Source organism: Atractosteus spatula, chromosome 2, assembly GCF_055471065.1.
Source record: "Atractosteus spatula isolate fAtrSpa1 chromosome 2, fAtrSpa1.hap1, whole genome shotgun sequence".
NCBI classification, from domain to species: Eukaryota; Metazoa; Chordata; class Actinopteri; order Semionotiformes; family Lepisosteidae; genus Atractosteus; species Atractosteus spatula.
This window is the reverse complement of record NC_142707.1, coordinates 52,996,148-53,010,735: the sequence shown is the minus strand read 5'-3', so window position 1 is coordinate 53,010,735 and position 14,588 is coordinate 52,996,148. Positions and strand designations below refer to the sequence as shown.

The following is a 14,588-nucleotide window of genomic DNA, read 5'->3' as shown; positions in this document are numbered from 1 at the left end:
AGAAGTCAGACATGACTTATATTAACGGAGTAACATTGTTTCAAACACTTTTATCTCTGTTCTTATTGCCAGTCGGCTTGCCATAATAGATATCACTGGGGTGCTGACGTTTTTCGATATCGAAGTACGAACATCAGAAAGCTCAGGGCATCAAAGTGCAGGGGACCCTCTGAAGTTTGAGCGCAAAGATGTGTGGGACATGAAGTGGGCCACTGACAATCCCGATCTTTTTTCCATGATGGAGAAGACGAGAATGTATGTCTTCAGAAACCTGGACCCAGAGGTAAGATATTTAAGATAGTCTGTCAGGATGTTTATTTGAAAGAAGAGTACTCTCACACATTGATGCACAAGAACCACCAACTGTTTTTGCAAAAATATCCAAAATTCTAGTTCCTTAAATGGAGAGAAGCATGTGGACCTCCAAATACATATTTTGTGGATCTTTTTTTTTACTTTGTCTTGGGATTCATTAAAAAACATAAGAACTCACTCAATCATGTCATACAAATGTGTCTGCAAAATTAAGGAACTGTAGATTATACTGATACTACTGATATAGATTATACAGTGACTTGGAGAAAGTATTTGTTTTGAAATAAAACAGAAAGGGATTCACAATAATGTTACAATTAGAGGGTTAACAAATGGAGAATAACTGAAAATACTGGGCAGGATAATCAAGAACTAAAATACATAATCATAGCCTCCAAATTGTAAAGATATTCTTAGCATAAACCGGAGAGTTTGGTGACTGATGAGCTCTTTGTTTTCTGGCACAGCCTTTTTGAAAAGAGTAATAAATCAGGCAAACTGGGTTAAACAGTTTCTTTTATTAACGATGACAATGACACACACTAAACAACGCACAACATACTGTATAACACACAAGTTATCTTATTTACAGTGCGTCTCAAAAGGCCTCCATCCTGACCAACCAAAAAAAACCCAGACTGCTTCCAAATACACAAATCCTGTATAATACCTAACAGACCGAAAAGAGAGATTGACCTGTCTCTTAAGTCTAACAGAATACAACCTATAGTAAATCTCTCTGTCTGTAAATCTGGATGCTACAAAGTGACTGGGAAACCTATCAGCCTGTTCTGAAAATGTACTTAGAGAAGAGGCTGTTTTTAACCCTGGTATTCTCAATACAGGAAATCAGGGTTTTCTAAAAACAATAAAAATGGCAAGCTCTCTTAACACGGTTTAGATTCTTAAATCTGGTCTTAAAGGCTGATTGGAACAATGACCTCCCTCCTGGCACTGTCTCTTCTGTCTTCTTGTATCTTTCTCTCAGTCCTCTCTCATCTGTCTTCCTCTCTTTGCATCTCCCTTTTTTATACCCTGTTCCTGGACTGTTGATGACTCTTAATTATTTACCAAGAACTTAATTAACCAAGGGAAACCAGATAATTCCTTTGAGCAATGTGTCTCCATAACAACTTAGTAAACACCTCAGTTCTTTTCTGGTGTTGAAGCTGCAAATTAACTGCAAATGTTGATACAAGCTAGATGTTGACCACTCCCATCTCGCTCTAAGAATAGTGATGACAGTGATTAGATTTGACATTTTGTAGTTTTAAATATTTCAGAGTGGTTAATATATTGCAGATTTGTACATATTTTGAAAATTGTTATCACTAATTTCTTACAGTAATTAGTTACTGTAAGAAATTCTGCTTTACAGTAATTCCATTATGAGGCATGTCTAAAAATTTTCTCTTTCTCTTTCCAAGAAAATTTGTTGAGTGTGGTGTAAGACTAGCCTTATGCATATGAACATAAGGGTAAAGAGGACAGAAGTCTGTTGAGTCCATCTGGCTTGTTTGATTGATAGTAGTTAATTGATCTGCGAATCTTATTCAGCTGTTTTTTTAAAGAAATTGGCTTGGACAACATGGGGATTAGATTGTTACACACTCCCACAACCATTTGCGTTTTTGGTTTGAAATCCATTTCCATCTATTATGTCCATAGTGTTGATTTTGTCATTGCCTTTGAGGATATTGAATACTTTGATCAGTTCTCATCATGGATGCCTTTATATATTACTCAATACGTTCAATTCTTTTAGCCTGTCAGTGTAGGGCATATTTAATACTCACCTGTCCTGTGATATTTGGTTTACTACAGGTGTCATGTCTGTTTTCTAACTTCTCTGTTGCAATTTTCTAGGAGCCAATCCAGACATCAGGTTACATATGCAACTTTGAAGACCTGGAAATCAAGTCAGTTCTTTTGGATGAAATATTAAAGGTATCAGAAACACAACATCATTTAGTATTTTCCAGACTGAAAAATAAAAAGCAATATTATTGAGAATCGGGACTATCATGATAAAATTAATTCAAGAGGGATCATTTTCTTTAGTCTGGTGCAAGTGTAGAGTAACATCTACTTAGAATGGTAGCAATTTGTATCTGTTTCATTATACTAAGCGAAGTATATTATCTTTTTTTTAATAAACCTGGTAGTGTTATACTTTTACCCAGATGACAAAAACCTGATTATTATAACCAGGAGTGAGTTGCTTGACAAAAAAGTGCAGGTACTCAGCCAAATGGACTAGACCTGTAGGTCCTTTTTAATGTTTTGTCAATATACCGTTTCATGTAAATGAATAAACATTTAATCTGAAATGCCTTTAAAATGTTTTCAGGACCCAGAACACCCTAATAAAGATTATCTGATCAATTTTGAAATCCGTTCCCTGCGAGACAGCCGGGCCTTGATTGAAAAAGTAGGAATTGAAGATGCATCCCAGTTCATTGAAGACAACCCTCATCCCAGACTGTGGTAAATGTCTTTTATTTGTCTGTAATGATGCCTGTAAGAAAAGCATATCTAACTGAAATCAGAGAATATCCCTCCACACCAGTTTGGGTGGCATTGAATACACAAATGAAAATACTCAAGGGAGTGTGACCATGTAAAGACTACATACAGTACTGTAGTTGTGACTCAGACTTAAAAGCAAAAAGCAACTGAAACATTTAAAAAAGCCACAATGACCTTAAGGAACAAATACTCTTTAACTAAGGATCTTTACTAGTGGTACAAGGACCTAATTTTCTGTTTGATATTTTTACAGCTGCTTATTGTTGATAATTGATGCATCAACATTTGTTAGAAAACGAAAAAATAATTTGCAGATGATCCTGCTACTGAAGACACTGTTGTGTATGACAAAAAGATACAGTATAACCTTCTGTTTGTTGTCTTACATAAAGGAATCAACTAAATAATTTACATTCAAATAACATTCTGATTACAAAATATAAGTAAAGATTAATCATCTACATCACACACCCCACTAACATCGCAGATCTGTAGAAATGTCTTTCATCAGTTACTCACTACTTTTAACATTTTTACGTCAAAATCAAGCAAACATGTGATTATAGACTGCGAAGCAAACAATTAATCTTCCTTTTATGTAATATTTCCATATCATCCAAGCACAACAAAGGTAGATTTAATACTGGCATCAATTTAAACTATAATCTGTAATTTAAGCGTATGCTTCTTGTCACATTTCAGTAGTCATAAATTCATACTGTAGATGTACCGGCAAGCACTCATCTCATTTTATATAAAACATATTCAATACAAAAAAGACTATTTTAATTTAAGCCACAGCATTTCCATTTTGTTTTACCTGTCATGTATTTATTCTTGATCAAAGCCTAGACCATTTTATTGTTATCTTATTAATGGCAGCACAATTGTGTCTTGGCAGATTTGTTACATGCTCCTGGATTACCGATGGGGAGAGTTGTAGTGTAGTCTGCCCACCACTTCTTCTGTATTTCGGGACAAGCAACAAAACAAAAAACATTTTAATTCAGAAACATCAATGCAACAGGTCTGCTTTTGATCTGGCTTATCTAACATGAGAAAAAGGCTGAAACTATTTAATCGATGCACTCACACATTTTCTACTGTGACAAAATCTACTACCTCCAAAAGAAAATACATTCTCACATTGACTCTCAAGTTTTTAATTCCAGTTGGCAGCAGGAGACTTCAAACTGGGTTCTGATATGATGCACCAATTCATCAAAAAATAATCATACTCTGGCAAAGTATCAATTATTAAAACATTTATTATTACTGTACCACCATTATTTACTGTTTCCTGAGAAGAATTAGTTTCATGTAGTTTGGATGCATGATGGAAAAACAACAATTTGCTTTATGTCTGTGCTAAACAATGAAGGAACAAAGTAATAGGACATTCTGTAAAATCATTGGAAATAATAAAAAATAAAATAGGAAATTGTCAGTTATCATTGAAATACATAATCTCTTAGGATATTTATACAGTATACTGTATATATTACACCATGAGTCACTAAAAATAGACATTTCCTCGTACCTTTTCAAGAGAGTTGTAAGTAACCAATCATCTGTATATACAGTATCTTAGCACACGGTGTTAACCTGACTAGCTTTGATTGATTTTACTTTTTTACATGGTTAGAACTCTTCAGACATTTTTCGTGTCTTTTGGCAAGACTTGAAATTTATTGCTTTGTTTTGGAACTGCAAAAATGATTGATGCTTGCATGATCTCTTCACTAACCTGCAGTGGAGTTGAGCTCCCTGTGTTAATTCTCACAGCAGAGGGGGGAATTTGAGACTCCTGAGAGCTCTGGCTGCAGTTTTGATTCAATGTGAGCTTGTCAGAGAAGCATTTCACTGCTCCAGTAAGGGCAAAGTGAACACATTACACATCATTTCATTTTCTAACTACTAAACTAGATGACGTTGATTACACTTTTGTCTGTTTTTCTAAAAACACTAATTGAAAAATACAACATGTGGGAGAGATGGTATAGAGAATGGACAGGGAATTCGAATTGGAGATTATTATTTACTGGTTATTGAGACATCTGTCTTACAAGTCAGATTTAAACACAGAAACCTGTAAAAAAAATTATATTTTTTGTATTTTACTTTACATATTTTATATCTGACTCCTTGGTCTCAACATACTGTAGTAGAAACATATGAAGGAGTCAATAAACACATGTAGTTTTTGTGTTTTTTGATTAATCAATTTTTACAAAATGTGGTCCAGATGTTCTATGCAAATGAATCTTAGATTCCAATAATCTTCCCAACTCCAACAATACAATATCATTGTGTAAAATTAACAGCTCACTGGTCTTGAAAGTAATTAGCATTTTTCCATGAGTATAAGTCCAGTAAAAAGTACAAAACCTTTTCTGTAACTTGATGAAACTGGTAGATTTTAAATTCCATTGCTACTGACTGAATTATAAAATAATAATTTGTATATAGATATCCATTGATTGTTGGAACCTTGCTGTATGTTTATTTTTCAGTGTTATTTTTACATAAATACACATTAAATTCAAATATGTGAAGCACAAGTAAAACTACAAAATTATTTAAATATGACATGCAATGTCAAAAGAAAAGACTTGTTACCCACAGAACTGCAGAAAATCATATCGAAAGTGAATCTAACGTTATAGTGTTCTGGCCAGTAAAAGGAAGAAAATATTTTTAAAAACTTCATCTAATCCTCAACTTTACACAGAAAAATGTTTCTAATCCTCAAATTCACACAGATAGATGTTCCTAAACTGACAAATTATTTTGGAAATCCAAAATTTCTTTTTTAGGCGGTTACTGGCAGAAGCAGCTCTTCAGAAGCTAGACCTGAAGACTGCAGAGCAAGCGTTTGTGCGTTGTAAGGACTACCAGGGCATTGAGTTTGTCAAGCGTCTCGGTAATCTGCAGAGCGAGTCAATGAAACAAGCTGAAGTTGCAGCTTACTTTGGGAGGTTTGAGGAAGCAGAAAGAATGTACTTGGATATGGACAGAAGGTATTTTTTTATTTCTGTAATTTTGAATATTAAGATAGTGAAAATGAGTCTATTTCCTAGCAGATCTATCTCTTTCTATGTCTGTCTGGTTTGATATTTCAATGCAACTGTTCATACCTGCTGATTGAATTTGAAAAATCTGAAGGACCTTTGTACAAAACATCCAATCAGATATTTTCATCTATCTGCCTGGGGTAGTGTTATTAGCGGAGTGGCAAATCATAAATGCACTGAAAATTTAAGTTCTCATTAAGTAATCATTAACAAGGGAAAGGCTTTCTTATATGTATGCTAAAAACACACAAATTGAACACATTTCCACTGTTTTTATAATGATACATATTTTAGAACTTGGGTAAACCTTTACTTCTCACCTTTCAATGAACTACTAACACCCTGAAAAAGGAACTGCTATGACAAGATATTTGTAAAACCTTTCAATTGTTAATAATTACCAGAAATTTTCTGTTTTTTTCAGTGAATTTATGATTTGCCTTTACAAGGCTCTTTACAAGGCTCTTGGAGCAGAAGGAAATACACAACTAATTAAATAATGAAATTAAAATTTAAAACATTGTGTAATTAATCTAGCACAGCCATTAACCTAAATTAAACAAAAACAAAGTACAAAAATATGAATAAGCCACAGGATATTACAGTATTACAGTTGTGTAAATGACAGAAAGGATGAAGGAGGTGCCTTTCCTGTCATTTGTCATTGGTCAATGTATTTTTCATTGCAGAAAAAACTAAATTATATCAAATGTGTTCTAATTCCAAAACTGCCAAATCAATGTAATATGTACAATGATCAATATGGAATTCATTTTTATTTGTTGTTCACCTGGATTGGACCAAGTGTTCAAAGGTCTTGTCTCTTGCTATACAAAAAAGTGGCATATTTTTCAACAAAGTTGCAAGAATGATCCAGTATAATAAGCATGCTGTCTAGAAGAAATACTGTACATAGCTTTTGGTTTTACTGTTGGCACCACATAGGCTTGTCCAGGGTGAAGCCTTTAAGGCATCCTGGCTTCAGGCAGAGAAAAACATGTCTAAAGATATCATGCAGTGGGTAGACATTCTGTGCGTGTGACCATCCATAGCCTAAAAAATTAAAATAATTTAAATAAATTATTTAAATAATTGTTTAACAATTTTTGTCTCTTTTTCTTTCCAGAGATCTTGCTATCAGTCTGCGGATAAAACTGGGGGATTGGTTCAGGGTGCTGCAGTTACTGAAATCCGGTTCAGGTGATGCTGATGATGCTCTTCTTGAGCAGGCATACAATGCTATTGGGGATTACTTTGCAGACAGGCAAAAATGGCAAGTCACTGTAATCATCTGAGATTACTGATTTTATTTTTGTATTTTTCATTAAGATATGATTAGCTTTTTAGTTTAATGTTACAGTGCTTTTTATGAGAATTTTATGTAATTTTATGAGAATTTTTTAAACCATTAGTTTCAATGCTGTCAAATTGCAAAGTCAAATTGCTTTTTGAAAAAATCCACAGGAAAAAAGGTGAAAAGGATTACAACAACAATTTATTTCATTATAATATATATGTTGTCAGCATTAAATGAAAGTGGACACTCTTTTTGCCAATAAGACTGCCTAAGGGGTGTAAATAGTTTAAAAACAGAATAGGTCCTAGGATACAGCCTTGGGGGACACCTGAAGAGAGTGTGACAGTTTTGGATTAATGACAACAAGTTGGTTCTCATTTGGAAAATAAGACTCTGGGGGAAACGAGGGATCTGGAGCACCCTATGAAAACAGGGGAAATCTTACCAGCTCCTCACAGGAGCTCCACATTTTCACACACACATTCCACATATAATTTTATGATATTTTAATTTTTATGAAAAAGCATTGAAGTAATTAAATACTGTACATTTAGTTTGAAGGTCAGTTAACAGAATTAATCTGTAATGTGTAGGGATGCTTAAAGCCAGCAGCTATATCACTTTGCAACTCACTGAAGCTGTGCAGGTGTGACCCTGGCCAGTACCTGGATGGGACACCTCCTGGGAAAGTTAAGGTTGCTGCTGGAAGCAGTGTTAGTGGGAGCGATAGGGACTGCTCACCCTGTGGTCCATGAGGGTCCTAATGTCCCAGAATAGTGATGGGGACACCATCCGATGAGATGTAAAACCGAGGTCCTGACTGTCTGTGGTCATTGAAAATCCCAGTGCATTTGATGAAAAGAGTAAGGGTGTTACCCCAGTCATGTCCAAATTTCCCCCTGGCCTTTACTAATCATGGCCTCCTAATAATCACTGTCTTTAAATTGGCTTCATCACTCTGCTCTCCTCCCCACTGATAGCTGATGTGTGGTGAGTGTACTGGTGCACTTTGGCTGCCGTTGCATCATCCAGCTGGATGCTGCACATTGATGGTGCAGGAGGCGAGTCCCCATTACCTGTAAAACGCTTTGAATGGTGTGTCCATATGTTTTAACAAGCCATTTGTTTCATTTAATTTCTCCTTCATCTTATGTCCAGGGTCAATGCTGTTCAGTATTACCTACAAGGCCGAAACCAGGAACGATTAGCAGAATGTTACTATATGCTGGAGGATTATGATGGGTTGGAAAGACTTGCAAATTCTCTTCCAGAAAATCACAAACTTCTCCCAGTAAGGCATTTCACCTAAAATTAGTGTAGAGCAAAATAATATTTAAAGTGGCCCATTGCAGATGTGTACTTCTCATTACAGCTGATGAAGTTTAAATGGTGTCCTCTGTAAATAAATCAGGATTGTCCATTCACAAGACAAGCAAAGAGGAGCAGATATCTTTTATGACTTTCAGTGCCTTAAAATTTTTACTTGGCCCTCACTGGTGGAACTATATATATAATAAATACATAATTTTAATAAAGTGATTTTGTTTGCAGTACAGAATATGTTTGTCATCCTGAGAGTTGTAAAGTTTGCATCTGTTTTCACCTTTTTTCAATAATGTGTGTTACAGGATATCGGTCAAATGTTTGTGACAGTTGGCATGTGTGAACAGGCTGTGAGTGCATATCTGAAATGCAACCAACCTAAAGCCGCAGTCGATGCCTGTGTGCATCTAAATCAGGTGAGATATTTTTAAGCACTTTTAAGTGTTAGGGATTTGCACACTTTGCTTAAGTGAACAGTGCAGTTCAGTTATGAATGGATATCAACTTTGACAGCTAATTTCAAAATATTTTCTTTAGTCCTGATTTTTTAGATTATGAAAAAAAACAAGACTTGGTAAAAAAAATCAGTTATCACCATTTCTAAATAGTTGTTCTCACCAGTTGTTACCATCATTCAGAAGCCTGCTGGGTGGTTAATGCTAGTTTAAAATTTTGTTTTTACTCTTTAGAATAATAAATCAGTGCATCTAGAACAATATTTACTTTTTTTCCAGAAAAGCTTTCATCATCTGGGTATTTCTAATAAATGCTGGAAAAGCTGATAGATTTCTCTCCTTGTCTGTGATGTGGCTGGCTCCAGCTGATGAGATTTTTAACCTCTCAGATAATTTTAGGTTTTTGATGTCCTGCATAATTAAGTGGAATATGAAAAATAAGCCTTGATTTGACACTCTGATCTATTCCACATGCCAATTTTATCTTTATTTCTTTTCCCTAGCTTTTTCGAGTTTTGCTTGACTCAAAGCATATATCCTGGGTTCTTTCAAGAAATGGTTGATTGAGATCCTTGGATCACTTGGCTACTCATAACCAAACAGACTAAATGGGCCAATTGATCTTATCTAGTCTTCCTTATGTTATTTTGACTTACATACATCTTGCCTTGACAGACACAAGGTTAGAGATGGAATGTTTTTATCCAACTTTGATGACACCTTGCTTTTTTAATTTGTTCTACAGTGGAATAAAGCAGTTGAACTTGCTAAGAATCACAACATGAAAGAGATTGGATCATTGTTGTCCAAGTATGCATCCCATCTGTTAGACAAGAATAAAATCCTGGATGCAATAGAACTGTATAGGAAAGCACATCATTTCCTGGATGCTGCCACACTTATGTATAAGGTATTGTCTTTTTTATGTTGGGGATATGGCTTAAATGGCCTTGTGGTGAATTCATAAGGATATTCTACAGCTAATACTAATGATGCAGTGTATCATTGCTTTTTAACTAAGTGATGGTAGCACATCTACCTAACTGTATAGGATTGCCATGGCATCAGATTTGACCTGACTTTGTAGCTAACCTATTCTCTTTCTATAGTGTTTTATTTGCATTAGTTCCAATTCACAGTCTGCATTTCAAATATTCATTTCTAAAACTTTGCCTTTCCTGAACTATCTTTGAAAGAGCTGCAGGAGTTTTTTGCTTTAAAATTTTACATTTAAAGTTGTAATTCCTCAATTGTTTGTCATCTCTTGTACTTATAAATAATCTAAATTGTATATATATTGTAAAGTGCCCTGGATGAGGATGTCTCAAAATGAAACAAATGCAAATGAATAACTTTTTGCCCATTTGAAGATCTCCAGCTGCAGTGTACTTTCCATGTTCTTTTTGTGGTGTAAAAATCAGAATGTAAGAGTTCAAAGAGTGAAATCCTATAGTGTTCAACTTACCTCCTTATGATGGTCAAATTTCATTTAGACTCATTGCCTTTACAAGGAGTTGGGCATACTGTTGACCTAAACCTATTTTGGTACTGTATATGCACTGGTAATGAAGAATAAGGAAAAACTACTAAAGAAATAGGTTTTGACATGATTACAGATGGGTAGATAGAGAGTAGATACATCTGCAAGGCTGTTATGGTACACCCTGGATGTTCAATTACAGTAAACACAACAAAAAGAAAACTCTGGTGGGAGAAAGCTGAGGATGTATTGAATGCATTGATTTTTTTTTCTACAGTACCTGTATGTGAATTTAAAGAATGCCCTGTGTATGATTTTAGATTGCTGATGAAGAAGCAAAAAAGAGAACCAAGCCATTGCGTGTTAAGAAGCTCTATGTTCTAGCAGCACTCCTTGTGGAAAATTATCATGGACAGATGAAGTCCACGCAGAAGGGAAAAGCTAAAGGGAAGAAATCTGAGGTATTTTTAGCTATTCTGAGACAACAGAAATTGTATGTTAAATATTAAAAAGTAATGCAAATCATGAGAGAACAAATGCCCTCCTATATTATTTTATTATCAACCTGACCCTCATCAGGACAAGGAGATTAGGTTTTAGACTATATACATAAAGTTATTTGCACATACAGTACTGAACATTTTTCAGATGCAAGGCGTTTCTCCAGAAGGATCCTATATGGTATTAACCTTGAGATCCCTGATTTTTTTCTTGGTGAGTGATAAATTAAAACCAATCAGCAGACCTGAAGTTCATTTAAGATGTCCTTACAACAAGAACTGCAATTAAAAAATTTACACTGGCTCCTACTAATTGGGAATTCCTGTGACACTGCCTTTCTGAGACATTTTATTAACAAAATGTAACACAATATTGTATGCATGGTTACGTTTCACTATATTTTTCCAACCCAAAATTTCTTGAAACATAATTTATTTTTCTAGTAATGTTTTTTTTCCAGATTTGATATAAAAAAACAAAATAATTTTTGAAAATCTGTTTATATCATGTTATTTTTTGTTTTGGTTAAATGCATGTCAATTTCATATATGGTTTTAATTTTTAAACAGGCAACATCTGCACTAGCAGGTTTACTGGAGGAAGATGCTACCTCATCAGATAATCGCATTATTGACAGTGCTTGGCGTGGCGCTGAAGCATATCACTTTTTCCTTCTTGCTCAAAGGCAACTTTACGAAGGATATGTTGATGCAGCAATGAGGACAGGTACATCTTTTTCCTTTCTACTAGAGCTTTAGGGGTAGCACAGTGGTTAGCATTGCTGCCTCATAGCGCCAGGCCTCTAGGTTCGATTCCTGGGGTGCTATCCACGTGGAGTTTGTATGTTCTCCCCGTGTTCATGTGAGTTTCCTCCCAAAGTCCAAAGACATACTGGTAGGTTAATTAGCTTCTGGGAAAATTGGTTCTGCTGTGAGCATGTGTGTTTCTATGTATGTGCGCACCCTGCAATGGACTGGTGTCCCATCCAGGGTGTATCCCACCTTGCACCCCTTGCTTACCAGGACAGGTTCTGACCCCCCATGACCCTGTATAAAGCAGTTAAAAGTGGATGGATGGAGCTTTGCCAGAGTTAGCCATATCAGAATCATACTGAAGTGTACATCAATTCTGGTGTCTGGTTAGTATCAGTGGATCAATTGCCTATATCAGGACATTTGTGTAATACCTCAGCAGAAGACGTAATGGTTTATATCATTCCTGCAGAATTTTCAGAATTGATTCTTGTCAGCTTGTCCCATCACACAAAAGACATCTCTGATGAGCATGAGGCCAGGCTTAGATACAATATGTACAATAATCATAAGAACATAAGTAAGGTTACCAACGAAAAGAGGCTGTTCAGACCATCTAGCCTGTTTGGTAGTTAGTAGTTAATTGATCCAAGAATCTCATCCAGTCATTTCTTGAAAGGAACTAGTGTATCAGTTTCAGCAACATGTCTGGGTAGCTACCATACTCCCACATCCCTTTGGGTAAAGGAGTGCCTGTGGTGTGTTTCACTGTGCATTATGAAGATGTCTGCTGGGTTCACCTTGCCAATGCCCTTGGATACACAGATTTTGAATACTTGGATCAGTCCCGGCCACTTGGCTAAGGAACCTAAAAGGAAAAAGTCTTTACCATCTCAAGTCTGAACAGTCAGTGATCTGACCAGACTCTAAACTTTAAAGTGGCCGAAAGTGAAAGTAAACAGGTTTTGAGATAGAAGTTTTGACGTTAACATTGTACTAATTCCTCCTGTCTATTACTTTTTTATATGTTTATGGTACGTTCTTTTTATGCAAGTCCGCTTGCAGAAATTCCAGTCTACAGCCATGGTATTCCTTCCATAAACTGAGGCAGTTCCTGCGGTTGTCTCACTTGTTTTCTACATTCTGTATGCTGAAATGTCGATAAAAGTTAAGTTAAATAAACTTCACACAAATTCATGTGTGTTATTAGCAGTATTACAAAACACTGACACTAAGCTTATTTATTTAAGAGCCTCATTTGTACAGAGTGGATTTACTGCTTTTTTGGCCCAAGACATGTGGGTTTTGTTTATGCATTCCCTGCCTTAAATCACCTTTATGGACCTAAAGTGTCAATGTAAGTCTTGAAACTACTCATGCGAGCATTCATCCTTTGTACTATGAGTTGTTGATGTAGTTGATGTAGAAATGCACATTTGAAATTTTGGTTATATAGAGACTAAACATAAGCAAATATGTCTGTGTATGGAAAGAGCTCCATTATACTGAGTGCTGTCAAACAGCGAATATTTTGTGAGGTCAGCCTTTGCTTTATACAAAACCCCACTGTACTCACATCATATTTACTCCAAATATAGGGATCTAGTCCTTTCCTGACAGGAAGATGATTTAGTAGATGTTTTTATCAGAGATCAGGTAAGAATAAAATTGTACAATTCAGTGTAATCCTGGAAGTAATCACCGTTTTTGGTGACTGATTACTTGGTGAAAAAGTACTGTAAACTTGTGTATTTCATAGCAACCAAGTCATTTTAGCTTACTGGAAGTAACAATGGGAATATACCAACAAGAGCGAAGACTTCTACAGTTTAGATTGTACTGTCTTGATTGGATTGATCAGCAGTGGTTTTCTATTGGTGGATATTTTAATGAGCTTTCTTTCTCTTGCAGCCCTTCACCTGCGAGATTATGAAGATATCATCCCTGCAGTGGAGATCTACTCCCTCCTTGCAATCTGTGCCTCTGCTAACCGTGCATTTGGTACTTGTTCCAAGGCTTTCATTAAACTGGAGTCCCTGGAGTCCTTATCTGCTGAGCACAGGCAGCACTATGAGGATCTAGCGTTGGAGATCTTTACAAAATACAGTCCCAAAGATAACAGAAAGTCTGAACTAGACAGCATTCCTGAAGGGTATGTTAAAAAAGAAATCATTTTTAATGATAATGGTGCATTTATATGTGTTACTGTTCACTGGTTAGCTTCTGTCCATCTGGGCCTGGGAATGATGCAGTAACTCAGCAGTATTAAACTGTGCCTTTCTTAAAGGAGAATTGGATGATTTATTCTCCTGTCTTGTTAAAGTCCATTTGGTTCATGTTAAACATAGTATCATTTAATATATACCTATTGTAACAAAATAACAGTATTAAAATGTAAGATTCTAACATCATCTTGCTGTGCAAGCAAATAATAAAGATTAATGCTTCATCCCCCTAAAGTCAGGGATTACTGAGCATTAGACAGCACGTCTCCTTTCATTCTGCAACACAGCTCCGATGATAATGTAACAATCAGGCTTAAATTTAGACAAGACAAAGACGTATATACAATACACCCATACAACACACTATAGACATATATGTACAATCACTGGGTTTCAAAGTCCTATTTACTGTACTTCAGACTTAGAAAATTCCATAATTCTACCCCTGTAATCTAAATACACCAGAAAACACTTAAGAGAAAACAAATGCATCCTAATAAAAATCTAACTTAACCAGGACTAAATTCCCCTCTTTAAAACATGGATGCCCACCAGTGAACGGTAACTAATTTCCCTTTTCTAACAATAAATAACTAAAATAGGAGAGGTGTTTTTAGTCTGAGAAAAAAACAGAACT

At 35.5% G+C, this 14,588-nt stretch overlaps 1 protein-coding gene across 2 annotated transcripts in view; it reads left to right on the top strand.

Annotated features, from left to right (window-relative positions):
- Positions 1 to 14,588, top strand: part of wdr35 (WD repeat domain 35) — a 32,258-nt gene that overhangs the window by 16,344 nt on the left and 1,326 nt on the right. For both annotated transcript variants that reach the window (XM_088937171.1, XM_088937162.1), the window contains 11 exons: positions 73 to 283; positions 2,182 to 2,262; positions 2,666 to 2,802; positions 5,661 to 5,864; positions 7,045 to 7,191; positions 8,374 to 8,506; positions 8,844 to 8,954; positions 9,739 to 9,903; positions 10,794 to 10,934; positions 11,544 to 11,700; positions 13,638 to 13,878. In XM_088937171.1, the coding sequence (XP_088793297.1) occupies positions 73 to 283; positions 2,182 to 2,262; positions 2,666 to 2,802; positions 5,661 to 5,864; positions 7,045 to 7,191; positions 8,374 to 8,506; positions 8,844 to 8,954; positions 9,739 to 9,903; positions 10,794 to 10,934; positions 11,544 to 11,700; positions 13,638 to 13,878 (1,728 nt within the window). The remainder of the gene's footprint in view (positions 1 to 72; positions 284 to 2,181; positions 2,263 to 2,665; positions 2,803 to 5,660; positions 5,865 to 7,044; positions 7,192 to 8,373; positions 8,507 to 8,843; positions 8,955 to 9,738; positions 9,904 to 10,793; positions 10,935 to 11,543; positions 11,701 to 13,637; positions 13,879 to 14,588) is intronic.